This window comes from Bidens hawaiensis, unplaced genomic scaffold, assembly GCF_021521415.1.
Source record: "Bidens hawaiensis isolate Kalapana, Puna unplaced genomic scaffold, B.hawaiensis_p1.1 tig00017033_1, whole genome shotgun sequence".
Classification (NCBI taxonomy): Eukaryota; Viridiplantae; Streptophyta; class Magnoliopsida; order Asterales; family Asteraceae; genus Bidens; species Bidens hawaiensis.
The window spans coordinates 258,473-275,629 of record NW_027492575.1 but is presented as its reverse complement, the minus strand read 5'-3'; the positions used below and the strand labels follow the sequence as shown (position 1 = coordinate 275,629).

Here is a 17,157-nt window from a genome sequence, read left to right as displayed (position 1 = left end):
AAGCAAGTTTTGTTTCAAACCAACGTACCAAAAGGTATTTTAGTTTTTTAAAATCAGCACCTGCCAAAAGGTATAAACATAAATTAAGAGCAGCATCTTTGTATAGTTGGTATAAACTAAAATCATGGCAAATCAGAGAAATAAACTCTCAGCCAAACAATTAAAACCGACCAATTTGACTTCGACCAATCGAATCTGTGTTATCTTTATCAAATATGAGTGAGTTAAAGGCGTGAAGCATGATTGAGCAGAAACAGCGGCGTGTGAAAGAAACTTACCTGTAAAACGGTCACAGCCCACAACCAAGTAGTGGTAGACCGGAGATGGTGATCTTGTATCAAAAATTCACCTGGAGAGAATGGGCCAACTGAATGCTAGTGTTTATGATCGTGCTAACAGGTAAGTTCTCATAGAGAATCTATAGTCAACCAGAGGACAACCTGTAAGAGCATTATATTCTGTCTCAATCTCAATAATTGACATAGAAAAACATATTTTATTTAAAATCTGATACTCTTTAAAAGAAATTCTAACATCTCCTTCTTTTATGCTATTCGTTTTTTATTTTCTTTAAAACAATCTGTTAATTATTGTTCAAGGAAAAAAAAATTAATATTATTATTTTTATTATTATGCAGCTTCTATCTCGGATCTGAATTCTCAGACCCTTACATTGTAGCTTTTGGCTCAAGCCTTATTCCTACTATATTGAAACCAGTTTCAAGGAAGATATTGATGTTGGTAACTAGCGGATGTAGGTATATGCTACTGAGGTTTTGGGATGTGATAGGAGGAGAATTTCAATTCCATCAACAAGTATGCCAACCAAACACGTTACGGATTTTCCAAAAAATACACTTCCAATTCAAATTCAAATTCCTTTTTAAAAGTTTTGTGAACCGAACGCCACCTTAGAGAGAAAACGGGTGTGCACATGAGAAACGGGTCGGTCCAACGGGTCAGACAAAGCCCAATCAACAGCAACAAGCATCTACAAGCCCAAGTCCATATGAGTTGATCCAGCAGCTACAAGCAAGCCCAACCTCATCGATGCAAGCCCATCAGTTAAAGAAGTTCAAGATGGGAGATAAAAAGAAGCCAACTATTCCCTCATACATTATATCCAGCAATATAATTCCAAAATTTTCAGTAAGTAGAAAAGCATTCACACACACAAAAACCTACATCTGATGAAATCAAATTATGTCAACATACATACTGGACAGGACAAAATTCAATGCCTTCAATAAAATACTCGATGCTTGAAGTACCGATATTGAAGAGTGGCAAGAAATGAACCCCGAGATCATATTCTCTTTTGTAGCTTGTAAATTGGCACAGTTCTATCATCAGCCATCCATCATCTCTCGAATGTGTCATGCATGAATCGGAGTAGTATTTCTCCCCATCCCGTTTGAATTTAAAGGGTATATGTGTCCCATGATCTGTACCGTTATGCTTGAAGACAAGGCTTATTGTGTACCGGACCTTTGGTGACAAGAATTGAGTTGTCACTTTTATCGTGAAACCATTGTACATTCCACCTTTTATGACGTCTGAAAACCTGCAAATATCAGAGAATTATTAGATCTAAACACTAATGCGGTTATTATGTGTAAGAGATAAAAGGAGATCAATGGGAGAATGTCATTAAACAATTAACCTTGAATTTTGTGTGTTGTCTTGTACAAGTGAGTCCGCATAGATGCATTTCGTTGAAGATATTACTTCACAAACCTTCCCATTCTTAAGTTTGGAAAGCCACTGTCATGTAAACAAAGTTAAACCTTCATGTTTTTATATCATTCACTGGTTTTTAACTTCAAGTGGTGAATAAAATAAAATACCCAAAGCACAGTCATACTGTTATAAAAAATAAGCTAATACCGTATTTCCATCTCCAATAAGAATTCCTCTCGGAAATAGCATGAATTTTTTTTTACTGGGTGTGTTTGGTATTGGAGAGATGGCAAGATTTTCAATCCTTCGCGCTTCTTCTAAATCCTCCTGTAAAATTATTTTGTGTCAAGTCTTTTAGCATTTTGGTGATAAAAGAAAGAAAACTTACCTGTTGTTCAAGTGCAATCTCAAGTTCTTTCATGACCTCCACAATGGTTGGGCGCTCTTGGCTAACTTTCTTGAGACATCGGTAAGCAATGGAAGAAAACGTATGCAAAGAACACGGGTCCATTTGTTCCCTTAGATCAGGAAAGATAATCTCATATAATCTCTTCTCCTTGTAGTATCGTATCCATTTAGGCACTAGCAATGTTAAACTCCCTTTATGATAATCGGTGCATAATGTCCCACACATTAATTCAAACATCACCACTCCAAAAGAGTACACGTCATACTCAGTTGTTAGGATACCTGACTCACGATAAAACGGATCACTATATCCATGTGTACCAGCTGCATTAGGAACAAAATGGGTTCTTTGGTTAACTGGGACAAATTTCGATTGACCAAAATCAGAAACTTTAGCCGTCCAATCTTCACCCACAAGTATGTTCGCACTTTTAATGTCCCCATGTAAAACACTCTGTTTTCTGTCCTGAGGATCATGAAGGTAGTTCAATGCATTAGCAATCCCGACACATATCTTCAAGCGTTGGGTCCACTTGAGACCAGGGTCACTAAGATATCTATCGAGGCTCCCATTATATGCGTACTTATACACAATGATCATCTCATCACCTTGACTACAAAATTTCAAAAGAGACACCAAGTTTTCATGTTTGTATTTAGCAAGTAATGAGATCTCTTTCCAAAATTCAAGACTTCCTTGCCCAAGCCTACGATCAAATCGCTTAAAACAGACCATGTGTTGTCTTCCTTGAAGAGAGAGTACTCCTTTGTATACATGTCCAGACCCACCACGCCCAATTAGTTTGTCAACAGAAAAGTTGTTGGTGGCAAGTACTACATCGGCCAATCGAATTTTGAGGTGATCAAATTTTTTCATGAATCTGTATGAAGTTTGCTTCTTGGCCACACTTACTTCGTTTCGCTTAGAGTTCTGCAAAGAATGTTATTTTGTGTCAACTCCTATCTATTGAAAAATTGAACTAGATAAGTAACTTATACTTCGTAGTTTGTACAATAGAAAACTTACTTCTTGTTGATGAAGTGCGACCTCAAGTTCTTTAACGACCTCAACCATATTAGGTCTTTCTTTGTGGTCTCTATTTAAACATCGTTTTGCGATGGCTGCAAACGTCGACAAAGATTCCTTATTTATTTGATGATTTAGATCAGCAAAAATAACATCGTCTAGTCTATCTTCATCGCAATGACTTTTCCAAGTATGCACTAAAATGCATACAAGCTTATCCTTATCAAATTCACAACATAATCTTCCGCACATTACTTCAAACAACACCACTCCAAAAGAGTACACATCACACTCCTTAGAAAGAATACCTGTCTCAAAATATGCCGGATCACAATATCCAGGTGTGCCTACAATATGAGACACTAGATATGTACGAGGTTGGTTAGCTGGACCAATTTTTGATAAGCCAAAATCTGAAACTTTAGCGGTCCATTTATCATCCAGAAGGATATTGGAGCTTTTGATGTCACGGTGAAGAACCCTTTGTTGCGTCTTCTTTGGATCATGAAGGTAGGCGATTCCTCTTGCAGCCCCAAGACATATGTTGAGACGTTGGGTCCATGTGAGGCTAGCTTTATCAAGATAGCGATCGAGGCTCCGACGAGATGCATACTCATACACAAGGATTCTCTCATCACCCTCCCTACAGAAATGTAAGAGGGAGGCCAAATTTTTATGACTCAATTCAGAAAGCATCGTGATCTCCTTCCAGAATTCAACATCTCCTTGTCCAAATTTACGGTTTAAACGCTTAAAAGCAACCGTTGTCTTTCCGTTTGGGAGAACTAGTTCTCCTCTGTACACAGCTCCAAACCCACCAGTTCCGATAGGCTTATCGCTAAAATTTTTGGTAGCTGCCTTTATATCTTCAAGTTTGATTTCAAGGTGTCTAAAATCATCCATGTAAGACATGTTTTTTTTTACCAAATATGGAAATTAAATAGAAGCAATTGTAGATAGAACACAAGAAAATCCCAAGATCCGAACACAGTATCTCATATGACATATGAAGAAGAAAATCTAACCTTCTAAAACGAGGTTTACTGGTTATGAAAAGCAACAAACAATCTGTCGGCAGTTAGAAACTGCACTAAACAACAATATGAAAAGGGAGTTGAAAAAGATGTCTTGAATTGTGTGAATAAGGAGATGTAGACTTTTATCCAGAAGAATTCCATCAACGGAAAAGGCCCTTAATCTTTGCAACCTTGGCATTTCACTCCTCAGCAACTTCCGAATGACAACATCAGTCCTCCAGAAAATTCAACATTATATAACATGATCTTTGTAACAAATTTACAATACAAACCACAGCTAGTGAATACTACTCACACATCTATTTTGCGTATACTAGCATTTTTACCCGCACGTTGCAGCGGTGTTTTTTTTGTGTTAGGTTAGAAATCTCATATATATAATATACTTGGTTCTGTTAGCTAATACATTCAAATATAGATTACAATAGTTGGCAATAATATTTGTGTTTCGTACAAAAGTCAAAATGTAAATTTGTACGATAGTTTATGCTATTATTTATACTTCATATCATTCTAAAAGTTGTTTGTTGCTTAGATAAAAAAGGAGTTGTTCTACCCCTCATTGGATGGGATTTTAGCTTCTTTTGTCGTACTTTGTTCTCACCTTGCAAACGAAAAGTTGACGTTAAGTAGTAATTTACCTTGTAGTTTTTGGTCATGAGTCGTATTTTCAGGTGGATATGGGTGCATGTGTTGGCGATTGGGTTGTTGTCGGTCTTCTTTTAACTGCATGTGTCAACATTTGATAAGATTTGTGTTAAGAGTTTAAATGTAATTCATAATTTTTCATAGTTTAACTTATGGTGTATTATAGAATATCTCATAGTAAATTTTCATTACTGTGTGTAAATGTAAGGTAATTTACTTGCTTTCCAGACAACAAACAAATAGTTGCATTCATTCTTGAACCTAATGACATTCCAAGTCTTCATGGCCTTAACATCAGTTGGGCATGCGATCATTCGATGGTGACAGCAGAGATGCTTCTAGATGGCATTAGGCATTAGCATTATTCTGCAATTAAAAGTGAAAAGTACGTAAATTTAAAATAAAAGGTGATTCTCAACTTATGATGATAATAGTAACTATTTTGTGTTTTTTTAATATAAGAATTTTTTTTTTCAGATATACTCATCTTCTTTATTTAGATGTGTCAAAAATTGGGTTCCAATATGTAGAAACATAGATATTACATCAATATAGCAGGTAGGCGGGCAACAAGCTGCGCCGCCACCCCTTTCTGAATTGCAAACCCTAACATGCTAAAGACATACCCCTGCCCCTTTGGAGTCGACACATTGCTATGCACAACCTGTTGGACCCTGGTTAGAAAACGGATAGCTTCCGGTGCCAAGGAGCCAAATGTATCGAAGCCAGAGGGACAAAAACATGTTGGTTCTCTTCGCAGGCTTTAGCATGTTTCTCCACCTTAAGGAATAGCGGAGTTGTCGACCTGGACCCAGACTACATGCAGGCCCTGGAACGCCTAAATGGCGCTCTCCCAGACTTTGACATTGGCGGTTTCTCTAATATGGACACCGCCCCACCAAAGCCTCAAAAAACTTTGGCGAATGCCCTTTTTGGAAAAATCGCTCAGAGCCTGGGAGAAGTTTTTGGATTGTCCCCCCGACAGAAGGCGGTTTTTGAATGCTTACAAGGTCCTCATGCCCAAGATTTTCTGACCGTTATCCCGATTGATGGTTTGGGCCAAAGCATGTCTGCGGTCGAGTATAGGGTCATTCTTAAGTACCGTTTGATGGTCCCAATGTACCCAGAAGACGAAACATGTCCGATCTGCCGTAAGGCCTGCCTGGATAAATTCGGAGAGCATGCGGTTCATTGCAAGGAGATGCCTGGGTTCAAATACCGACATGATTGGGTGCGGGACGTTCTTTGGGACATCTTAAGGCGAGCTGGGATATCAGCTAAAAAGGAAGCCCCCGTAAACTTCCTTACAGACCCCATGGAAGGGAGATCCACTCTACGACCGGCAGATTTGCTAAAGCATGTGTTGACCTCACAGGGGGTATCTCCCTTAGCTGGTTTGAGGGATAATGGGTTTGTAGCTGGGCAAGCAATGAAAATGGCTGAAACGAAGAAGGTGGAGAAACATGCTAAAGTCTGCTAAGAGAACCAACATGTTTTTGTCCCTCTGGCTTTTGATATAAGAATGGCATCAAAGTTTGGATATGTTGTTGAAGGACAGTTAAACATTCTAAATTATAATACGCGTAAGCAATGCACATAATCCATAAAGCAAAAAAAGTAGATCAGAATTAAGTCCCTAAAACATGGCGAACCAAAAAAAGAAAAACTACATAATATAATTTACCAAATAAACTCTCCTCCAATATCATTAATCTTAAATATCCCAATTTTCTAGCATCTTGACAAAATAATGTATATATGTCGATTAGAACACAGCATGCAATTTTGACAAAATAAAGTCTAGATTGACATCAATTAAAAGGGGATTGTGAATCAGCAACAGAAAAATGGATTTTGACAATAAATTAAAAATTGAAAATCTATTCAAACAAATTATGTACTTATCACAAACTAATTAAGCATAAATATGTAACCAGGAGAACGACAGAGTTTTAAAGTTTTGAATTTGAACTTTGATTTCATAAATATTAAACCCTAAATGGCAATCAACGGCAATACTAAAATCGAATTTATATGAAGTGTGATTTCATACCAGACAGTGAAACAAAGTGTGATTTCATACAAAATAGTGATTTATTTTGAAAAATAGGAAATTCTAATAATTAAACCATCCATAAGTTGTACGCTGCATCAATTGCATGAACATAAAAAATCATTAAAATGGAATTAGTGTACCAGATTTTGGCGGTGCTTAACAACGTAGAATTGGAAGAAGAGATAGGGAGAAAGGTTACGATAGAAATGGATGAAGCGCTTGAATGGAAGTTTAAATTTGGCGGTTGATGATGTAAATGTAGCCCTGTGAAATCTGTGCGGCGCACGTGCAAAGACGGTTTAACTTTTAAGCCCCAATTCTAATTGTAGTTATCAGAATTTGAAGTAAACTACAATAGTGTTTATTATTATTATTATCATAAGAGGAGTTGTACATTAATGCATTAATAACTTGTACATTTTAATTAATATTTCAATATTGAACATTTTTTATGTTAAAACGTTGACAAAAATAATCACGTCGCAAAAGTAAATTCGTTTTTTTAATCATAATTTATTTAAAGATATAGAAGTAAATAAAAAATTAAATAAACTTGTCAAGTATATAGGTAAAGATGGGGACCAAAGTTAAAAACTATTACTTATATTTACAAATAGTTAACTAAATATGAAAGGTTATTATTGTAAGTTGTTTTCATCCGTATTTCGATTCTTTCAAAAGACCACTATGCCCCCTTAACTACTTTAAGACATGCATCATGTGTTGTAATTTATGTAATACAATTTGTACCTTTTAAATTTTAAAAGGTCATTCACTCCTCCTTTATATATAGTAAAGATAAAGATATTACGTTGTATCTGTAGGGTTTATTTGTTTTATTTTATTTTTTACTTTTTAAGTTTTAATTTCACGTTGTATACAATATTTCTTTTTAAGTTTTAACTTCACTCCATATAAATATCTACCTATTCTAATAAAGTAAAATAATTGTGTACACTTGTCAACTTTTGGTTAATTCTCACAATACTTTTCCCTTCAAAACCAATATCTTAATTAACCCTAATATATGTAATAGATCAATAAATATTCGCTTTCCTTTTATACTCAATTTATATTATATCTATGCATTTTTATAAAATAAATAATAACATATTATTTACTATGTATTAAAAAATACAAGGTGAAATCCAAAAATCAACAATAAACCATGTTTCTCAAATATTGAAAAGAATATAATTTCAAATGTTATCATTAACATATTTACTGTATGTATTATAGAAGATGGTAAAGAAAAACAAAACTCGAATATGCTTTCATTTTACAAAGTAATTTTTTAATCATTAAATTGTAAATATATGCTTAAGAGCGTTGTATGGGAAGTATGTCATGCAAAACTATGCTCAAATGAAGCAATATGTTCACAAAATCGAATAAGTTAACATGCTATTTTTTATGTTGTCATTATGACAAAGTCGATAAGCTCCCTGAAATTTATCAAAATATTTTTCATGATGTAGCTCAGAAAAATATAGTTTTGGAAGAACATCCGTCGTTACAATTTAATGTTCTACTTTCATTCGATGGGTGGTAAAATTTATAAATATATCAACAAATGTAACACTTATTCTATATTTAGGCTAAGTGGTTAGAACTACTATTGTATGAGAAGTCTTATTCCCGAAATTAGTTAATAACCAAAATTCTTTCAATTATACATATATGACACTGGGAATGAAATTTCGATAGAAAGATCATTATCGGGTACGTTTTTACACATGCATTTTTTTATTAAGTTCATCTAAAAAAATTATTTTGTGATATATATAAAATTAGTTTATGTACACATAGCATAGATACAAACATGGATGCAATACACTTTTTCATATACGTTATGTAATTTTTTGTTTTATTTGTAATTTAATAATTTAAATCATTCTGTGTGTGACACGGGCTCTAAAACTAGTTTTATATGTAGGGAGAAAATTAAAAATACAAATGGGGGATAAAAATGAGAATTGTAAAAAAAATCATAACTCAAAATATAAATAAAAGGGAAAATTCTCAGAATGTCCATTTTTTATAAATAGATTTCAAATATGTTCTCATAAATTCAAATTCCATCTTTATCTCTTTACTAACATGTCGTCGCCTCTACGTTAGGAGTTCGAGACGACATGTTTCTTAACTCGTCGCGACCCCGCCATGTGAGCTCAAAACTTGTCGTCTCACCATCATGCTAGCTCAAAACTCGTTGTCTTCCCATCATGTTAGCACAAAACTCGTCTCCTCCCCGTCATGTTAGCTTAAACATTAAATTAAATAAATTTTTTTATTTAAAAAATTATATCTAAACAAGGTACACATAGAATGAGTTTGATGGTATGCATTAGTTTTCTTAATCGTTTTATTATCCAAAATCCTATATACAAGAATTTAAAAACCAATAAAATTAAAAATATTTAAATATTTTTAAATTAGTTTAGGATCCATGTTTTTAGTAAGATAAGGTAGAATTATTTTTAGCTAACATGGTAGGGAGACGACGAGTTTTGAGCTAACATGACAGTGAGACGACGAATTTTGAGTTAATATGGCGGGGAGACGGCAAGTTAATAAGCATATCGTCTCGAACTCCTAAAATAGAAGGCTATGGCGTGTTAGTAAGGGGACAAATAAAGAATTTGAATTTTGGAGGGATATAATTGGAATCTATCTCTTAAAATGGGACATTTTGGGAATTTTTCCTAAATAAAAAACGGAAAAAATCTAAATACTAAAATGTTTCCCATATCATTCCCGTTCCAAAAAACGACGAAAATACACATTGACGAAAATTAACAAAAGACACAATAGATCACAAAATATAACACAATATGAGTTTGAGTAATATAACACAATATAAAAAAAAAGACACAATGCCAATGAAAAAACACAATCAATGGCGAAAATAAACAAAAAATACAATGATAAAAGTAAGGCACAATGATTTTTTTTCCTTAATATTGTGTCCTTTTTTTTAACGAGAAAAATGGTGGAAAAATATTTTTGCTTTCACTTTTTTCGTTTTTTTATTAAATTTTGAGTTATGATTTTTTTAGGGTGTAGCTACAAATTTTCTTCTCATGCTTCTCATTTTTACCTCCTTTACAGAATAACCTGACCTTTATACGTAATATACACTTTTAAATTCCATTGCATTAGAGATATCATAAAAATACATGCTAGTGAATAATATTTATTTCTAGACGTTTTAATATAAATTTTATTAAAAATAGAGTTGCATTATAAATAAATTTCTAGACGTAATATACACTTTTTTGTGTCGTAAGCTATTTCGAATTTCGACATCATCGGCATTATAAAAATGTCGTCCTAATATTTTTCTTTGATAACTTTTGTTTATTAACTAATAAGAAAAAATATATATGCAATTGTATTTAAGTTTTTCTCTCAACGTTCCAAATAAATGTTCCGATATAATTTTTATGAGAATATAGTTGCATAAGATATAAGTCATTTATTCGCGTCGTAAACCTGACTGAGTGTCGACACCACACCGTGCTAGCGTCGTAACAAACAGAGTTGATACCGCCAAGCTAGGTTTTTTTTTCCTTCACTTTTGCTTATTAACTTTTTTTTGACAAATAGAGTAAGTGTCATTTTCATTCACGAGGTCCGTTTGATCAGTTATGCAACTCTAGTACATTTTTTTTTTGTAGCTAGACCCTTGAGGTTTCCTAATCTTGCAATTTAGATGAAAATTACTATTGTGACCAAACCTCGTGGATGATTTTATAAGATAATATTTCATATTTAACGAACTTAATATATATTTTATTAATAATAATTAATAAAATGTCTATTTACTCATGTTTTTACTAAAAAAGTAAAAATTGCTTATTTAACTATTTTTTAACTAGTTTTTTTCTCTTCTTTTACTAATTTCGAGTTTTGATAACTTGCTTAAGTTTTCATATTAATCTTTTACCTTTTTTTTTACCTGGCCCGGCTAACACCCGATAAAAACACTCAAAACTCGGTTAGAGACCCGACCATACCCGAATTTGGTTCCTACCTGATCCGGTCCTTGACTTTACTGACCAAACCCGAACCAGTTTTTACCTGGTACTTGATTCCTGAAAAAACCATGGTTGTCCACCTAGCTACACCCATTGTACAGATTCATCCAACCTGACTACAAAAATATGAAGTATTTAGCCAAAAATTAGGATCATCTTTGATCATATTAATGGCACTGGACTCGTATCTCCGGTTGTTAAATTGAGCATCATTTCTACATTTCTATTGACCACATCGCTACCAAAACACCGCCATAATTAATCTTTTTTTTATCAGTTTTATGTTCGTTAATTTTTTTAACTTGGAAAACTTTTTAGGCATTCATTGCAATAGGGGGTTGACTCTATAAGGAAAAAAAAAAGATGTAAAAAGAATTGAGTTTTTAAGTATCTTTTAGTACTAACTATCACATATTATGATCGACATATAAGAGGTTTTCTCGTTTATCGTGTGTACTATAAAAACATTTAATTCATAATTTAAATATACAACAAATCTTAATTTGAAACCCCAAAAACATTAAATTCAAACTTTAAAAGGACAGTAAATTTTTTATTTGAAACTGTAAAAACATTTAATTAACTTTCTAAAACAGAAAGTAGGTTTCAAATGTCTTGAGTATATATAGATGAGTTTCTTAGGTGCTGTTTGTTTTTCAGAGGTAAAATGTCAGAAGACTGCGAAACCACATCTGCCAACATCTGTAGCAGAAGAGGTGGACCAAAACTCTGCAGTCTGCAACAAGAAGACTGTTTGTTTTTTAACATCTGCAGACTGCTAAAATAAAAATAACACATAAAGTTGTATTATGTTCTCAAGTTTACGCTCACAAATTCCGATTTTATGCTCCCCTGCTCGTTCTAATATGCTGCATTTGGGTATTGAGTTTAGAACTAGGCTAAATAATCCCTCAATGACTACCTTTAGCAGCAGTAGTAGCAGCGGCCGTGTACCGACACGACGGGTCAAGTTATCGACGGAAGCAGACATACATATACATACACAAACACAAACACACTGTAGCATGCGATTAACAAGATTTAGCACAAATTAGAACCTAACTACAATACAATCACTTAACAAATCATTTTCAGTTTCACCTAATGAAAAGAATAGAAAGAAACCCTAAAATGAAAAGAATAGAAAGAAAGCATACCTTCAAGAAGATGCCGGAGCAGTGGCGGCAGCGTGGTGAATGGAGCGGCGGCGGCAGTGGAGAGGAGGAGGAGTGGAGTTAGCCGGCTTGGAGCGGAGGAGGTGTGGAGCGACCGGCGGCTTGGTGAGGATGAAGGAGTTGAATAGGGTTAGGAGGAGGATAATGATCGGTTATAAGCTAAAATGTGTAGAAGAGGTTAAAGAAGTGATAATACCAACACTTCTGGGAGAAGAGGGCGCGCAGACGTTTTTTAATGAAACGTCTTCGAAAAAACAAACACACTGCAGAGCTCAACGTCTGCGCGCCCTCTTCTCAGTGCAGACAAAAGAGGTGGAGAAGTCCTTCTGAGGAAAAACAAACAGCACCTTAGTTGTTTTGATCATCTTCAAATAAGTATCAAAGGTCATCCACCAAACTATGAGAACCATCATGAAACACATTTGTTTACTTATCACCATTTGCCTCATGTATAGAGGTATACTTACGATTAATACTGACGCTGTGTTCATTTCTCTCGTTTCAATCATGCATGTTCATTGATATATCGTTTGTAATTTTATAGATGTTTACAGTCAAGATTACTACCTCACCATCCGTCAAGAGGCTGTAGGTGCCCGGGAGAGTGAAGCGTGACACTAGAAAACACAAGCCCTTGTGTCATACTGAAAGCATACTTAGATTGTAAAGGGTTCCAATCCCATAAAGAAATTGATCCTAAAGTCATCTTAAAACAAGGCGACGTATGCATAGTCAATGATGATCAACGGATTAATCCTGGAGATAGTCTTAAATTCATCTATGCGTGGGAAAATCAGTTTCCTTTCAAATTGTTGAATCAATCTATAGCTTGTTCATAAATAATTCACCGGGTAAAATGTAACAAGTGAGCCCCAAAATAAGTAAATAAAGCGAAAAAATTAGTTGGTTTTGCACTTCAACTATTATAATCATCATGAGTTTATCATCTATTAAGAAGTTATAAGAATGTTTTTAGATAATACCTTCTCTATTTTTCTATCTTAGGTTTTGTTTTTCTTCTTTTTTACAAGCAATATACTTTTATAAACCCGCACACGCCGAACAAAAGCTCCTTCCACAATTCGGAGGAGAGCCACAACCAACAAAATTGCATGAAAACAAACTTACACCAATTCAACCAATTAATAGACTTTGAATCTATTTTAAACTAAAGTTAGCCTAACGACTATCGTAATCAACTCTTCTATCTTAATCTCTTCATCATCAATTTTTTTCGTCTCTCGTATTCCAAATTCTCCAACAAACAACAATAATGATCCCGTGAAACACCTTCCTCTCCTGTGTTCGAGCCCCACAGATCTATGAAGTTCCAACATGTCTCTAACCGAAAAACTGAAAACGGGTGGGATTTTACACCATTTTTCTATCTTAGGTTTTGCTTTTCATTTTTTTTACGAACAGTATACTTTTATAAACCGGCACACGCCGAACAAAATCTCCCTCCACAATCTGGAGGAGAGCCACAACAAACAAAACTGCATGAAAACAAACTTACACCAATTCAACCAATTAGTAGACTTACTTTGGATCTATTTTTGAACTAAAGTTAGCCTAACGACTATTGTAATCAACTCTTCTATCTTAACCTCTTTACCATCAACTTTTTTTCGTCTCTCGCCTTCCAAAATTTCCAACAAACAACGATAACGATCCTGTGAAATACCTTTCTCTTCTTGTGTTCGTGCCCCACAGAAGTTCCAACATGTCTCTAACCAGAAAACTGAAAATGGGTGGTATTTTACACCATATGCTAATGTGATCCCACACCATTGTCGCAACCACACCACCAAGTCCTAACCCTCACTACAAAGCGAGCACAAAAGAACCGGAATCAGGATGTTTCTCTCCACCAACGCCTCCTAGGTAGGTAACACATTAGTTTCAGCTCTCCACGTATGAATCTTAAACTTTATTGGCACCCACTTACTCCAATCTAAAACATAATTGTTTGAAAAGTCCTTATTTATCAGCATCAACCTCTTGCCCGAGCTAATCGAAAGTTCCACTAACGAGTCTCCAAGCCATTCCCACCAATCCGAACCCCTTTCCACACCACAACAATTAATAATTTTCTTTTAATTTATTTTTAACCCTTATATTTAAAAAAACTAATTTAATAAAATTGTTTGAGCTAGATAGAATAAGAGAATGAACAAGCAAGCGGTGGTGGTTGGATCTTGACGTCAATTGATGACGGTGGTGGTGCATAGACGGTGAAGAGACCATATATTCATCTCATGAGCGGTTTGTATGGGCTATGATCATATTTTTCACTTGCAACATTACAATTGGTCTAGTTGAATTCGTATCCAACCATACAAAATAATAAGAAAGTAGATTTTGTATGAATAAAAGTTTTAAGGGCTTAAAACATTATCAACCCTTTTATTGAAATGCCACATTTTCAAAAAATAAAAATAAAAAAAAATTATGAAACTGTTAACATATTAAGGAAAATGCAAGATAAGGCAATATATTGTGCCTTAATTTTCAATATTGGGGGTGTTTTGGATTGCTTATTTTAGCATACTTATAACTTATTAATTTATTGAAAAGTAATAAGGTGTTTTTAGGTTTGCTTTTAGTGTGAGTGTGATAAGTTAATAAGTTATAATTTTATAACTTATTAACTTATTGATAAGTTATAAGAAATTTTCATAAAGAATCCCAAACACCTTCTTAAATAGCTTAATAATAGCGTATAAGCTAGTGTTATTATGACACTAAGGTCGGTTCTTCCCTCTAGTGACCTAATAGTGTATAGGTTTATCTCTAGTTATTTTAAAGTTTAATCATGTCACGTGAAAAAAACCCTATAAATTTTTTGAATTTTAAATAATTTTGAAGCACTAATTATCACATAATAAATTATGCTCGACGTGTTATTTTAACAGATTTTGAAGATTAAATTAAAGAGAGTCGATTTGTCATTTGTTTTATTTTCTCTCATGGTTGGTGCGTTGTAGTTAGTTTATGTGCATTTTTTATAAGCGCATTAAAAGTCAACATGTCAATTACATTAGATCAAACCTTTTAAGAAGGGTCTTGAAGAGGTAGGTCCCAGCAGAGCCCAGTTGGACCCGCAAGACTCACCTTCAAAAGAGACGTCTGCGCAGAAACCAACTGGATACGCAGGACCCACCATGCTCAGAGACGTGACGTCCTTACGCGCAGTACGCAAGCTGTTCCCGTAGGAAATGCCTCCCAATGGTGAAGTACTCTGCCTGTTCCCGCAGCTGCGGATACAAGCCATCAGGGAAGGCCACCCGCGCAGCAAGGCTACACGCACAAGGCACTTAGCTCTCATTCAGTGTCACCTGAAGGAATGAGCAAAGCCGGGAACAATCCCGCACATAGGCGGGAGGGGGAATACTCCCGCCCAAAAGCCAGTCCGTACGATACGGGAAGATCTTCTGTACTGTACCTGACGAGGTATGGGCAAAAGATCTGACTAAAGATACGACAGCTTATTGACAACAGTATGGCGAGCAGCATGCTCTTGTACTGTATGTCACTATTAGCCGCTGCCTACTCACCAACTCCTGTCATACCACGTGCATAGCCGGCAGTTGGTGGAAAAGGAATAGTACACAGCAGGCCTGGTCACTGTCAGCCGCTGCCTACCCACCAACTACCAGCAGGGCACGTGCGTAGGCCACAGTTGGTAGAACAGGAATACTATTCAGCCGGCCACACCTCCTTGGAAACCTACCTTCGGCTATAAATACCCCAAATGGTATGATCATCTCATCTTATCATATTATCATCATATTACACCTGATATCTGCTCTAGCAATCTCTTAATATACATTTATATTTAAAGAGCAATCTAGTCTGATTCTCACGCCGGAGGGTGGTCACAAGGAGGAACCCCCCCCCCCCTTCTCAGTGACGAGCTCACGGTCTGTTTTACAGGTTATCAGAAGAACCATCTTTGCCGGGTCTAACCCCTCGTGGGAAACATCTATCTAACCCCCAGGTTACCCGTAATCTGCCCGGGGTCCGGTTAGTGTTTCTTCATTGGCGCCATCCGTGAATAAAAGCTAGAACTTCATTTCTTCAGTTTTTTCAAACTTCTGGAAAGATGGTTAAAGAAACTCCGGTAACCACAACCCCAGCTACTGGGGGAAATACCGGCTACACAGTTTTTACAAACACTACCCCGGTTACTCAAGCCGGAGCAAGTGAAGTAAATTTTACGAACACTATCCCAGTTACCCAAGCTGGGGCAAGTGCAGTAAATAATCGCTCACTGGGATTCACCGATACCCAGTTAGAAAAACGAACAAGACTCCCCCGCCAAACACTCGATGAAGTTAAGGCATGGGCGGAGGCACGTCAGAAGGAATTCCAAGCTGAGTTGGACGAACGATTGCGTTCCGTCCAACAGGCTGACGAATTCGAAGAATACTTGGACGATGACTCGGAGGAATCCGACACCGACGCGAACCCTCGCCATAGGGCAAAAGGGAAGCGTAAAGAAACGGACTACCAACCGAGAAGGCGTTTTGGAGAAGCCTTCAAACCAAAAAACACAGGTGGAAGCCCACGTGACTTCTCCAAAACATTTAGACCAACTGTTGCAAATGCGGGAACGTCCAAATTTGCAAGGGACATTGCGGAAGCAATTGCCCCAAAAAGTGCCAAACAAATGTCCAACATAGGCACATATGATGGTATATCTGACCCGGATGATCATTTGAACAGATTCATAGCGGGGGCAACCGTCAGCAATTGGACGGAACCTACGTGGTGTTACATGTTCCAAATGACGCTTGTTGGGCCAGCTAGAGCGTGGTTCGATCGTCTACCGGTCAACCACATCTACGACTGGGCAGACTTCCAACAGAAGTTTAGCCAACACTTCAGCCAACAACGAAAGTATACCGAAGAGCAATGGACAATCCTCAAATGCATTAGAGAGGAAGATGAATCTTTGCTAGACTTCATCACTCGCTTAACTCAAAGAAGCTAAGTCTGGGTAATATCAGCGAAGATCTTGTTCGCGCTGCCTTCATCCAGGGCGCGAACGACCCAGAGCTCATCCGCACCTTAACGGGTAAAG

The 17,157-nt window shown here is 36.0% G+C and overlaps 1 protein-coding gene across 1 annotated transcript; it reads right to left on the bottom strand.

Annotated features, from left to right (window-relative positions):
* Positions 1-53: 53 nt before the first annotated feature.
* Positions 54-4,018, bottom strand: LOC143552766 (receptor like protein kinase S.2-like). The gene is made up of 6 exons (XM_077042908.1): positions 3,116-4,018; positions 2,069-3,019; positions 1,888-2,007; positions 1,664-1,764; positions 1,220-1,564; positions 54-60 (listed from the first exon to the last, which is right to left on the bottom strand). Exons 1-6 carry the CDS (start codon positions 4,016-4,018, stop codon positions 54-56), a joined length of 2,427 nt encoding a protein of 808 aa, XP_076899023.1.
* Positions 4,019-17,157: the final 13,139 nt, after the last annotated feature.

What these genes read in the sequence shown, in the direction of transcription:
- LOC143552766 (XM_077042908.1), bottom strand. Translation starts at nt 4,018, where the DNA reads ATGGATGATTTTAGACACCTTGAAATCAAACTTGAAGATATAAAGGCA. An exon ending in TCGCACTTCATCAACAAGAA is followed by an intron (nt 3,020 to 3,115) that starts GTAAGTTTTCTA and finishes CATTCTTTGCAG; the next exon opens with AACTCTAAGCGAAACGAAGT. An exon ending in AGATTGCACTTGAACAACAG is followed by an intron (nt 2,008 to 2,068) that starts GTAAGTTTTCTT and finishes ATAATTTTACAG; the next exon opens with GAGGATTTAGAAGAAGCGCG.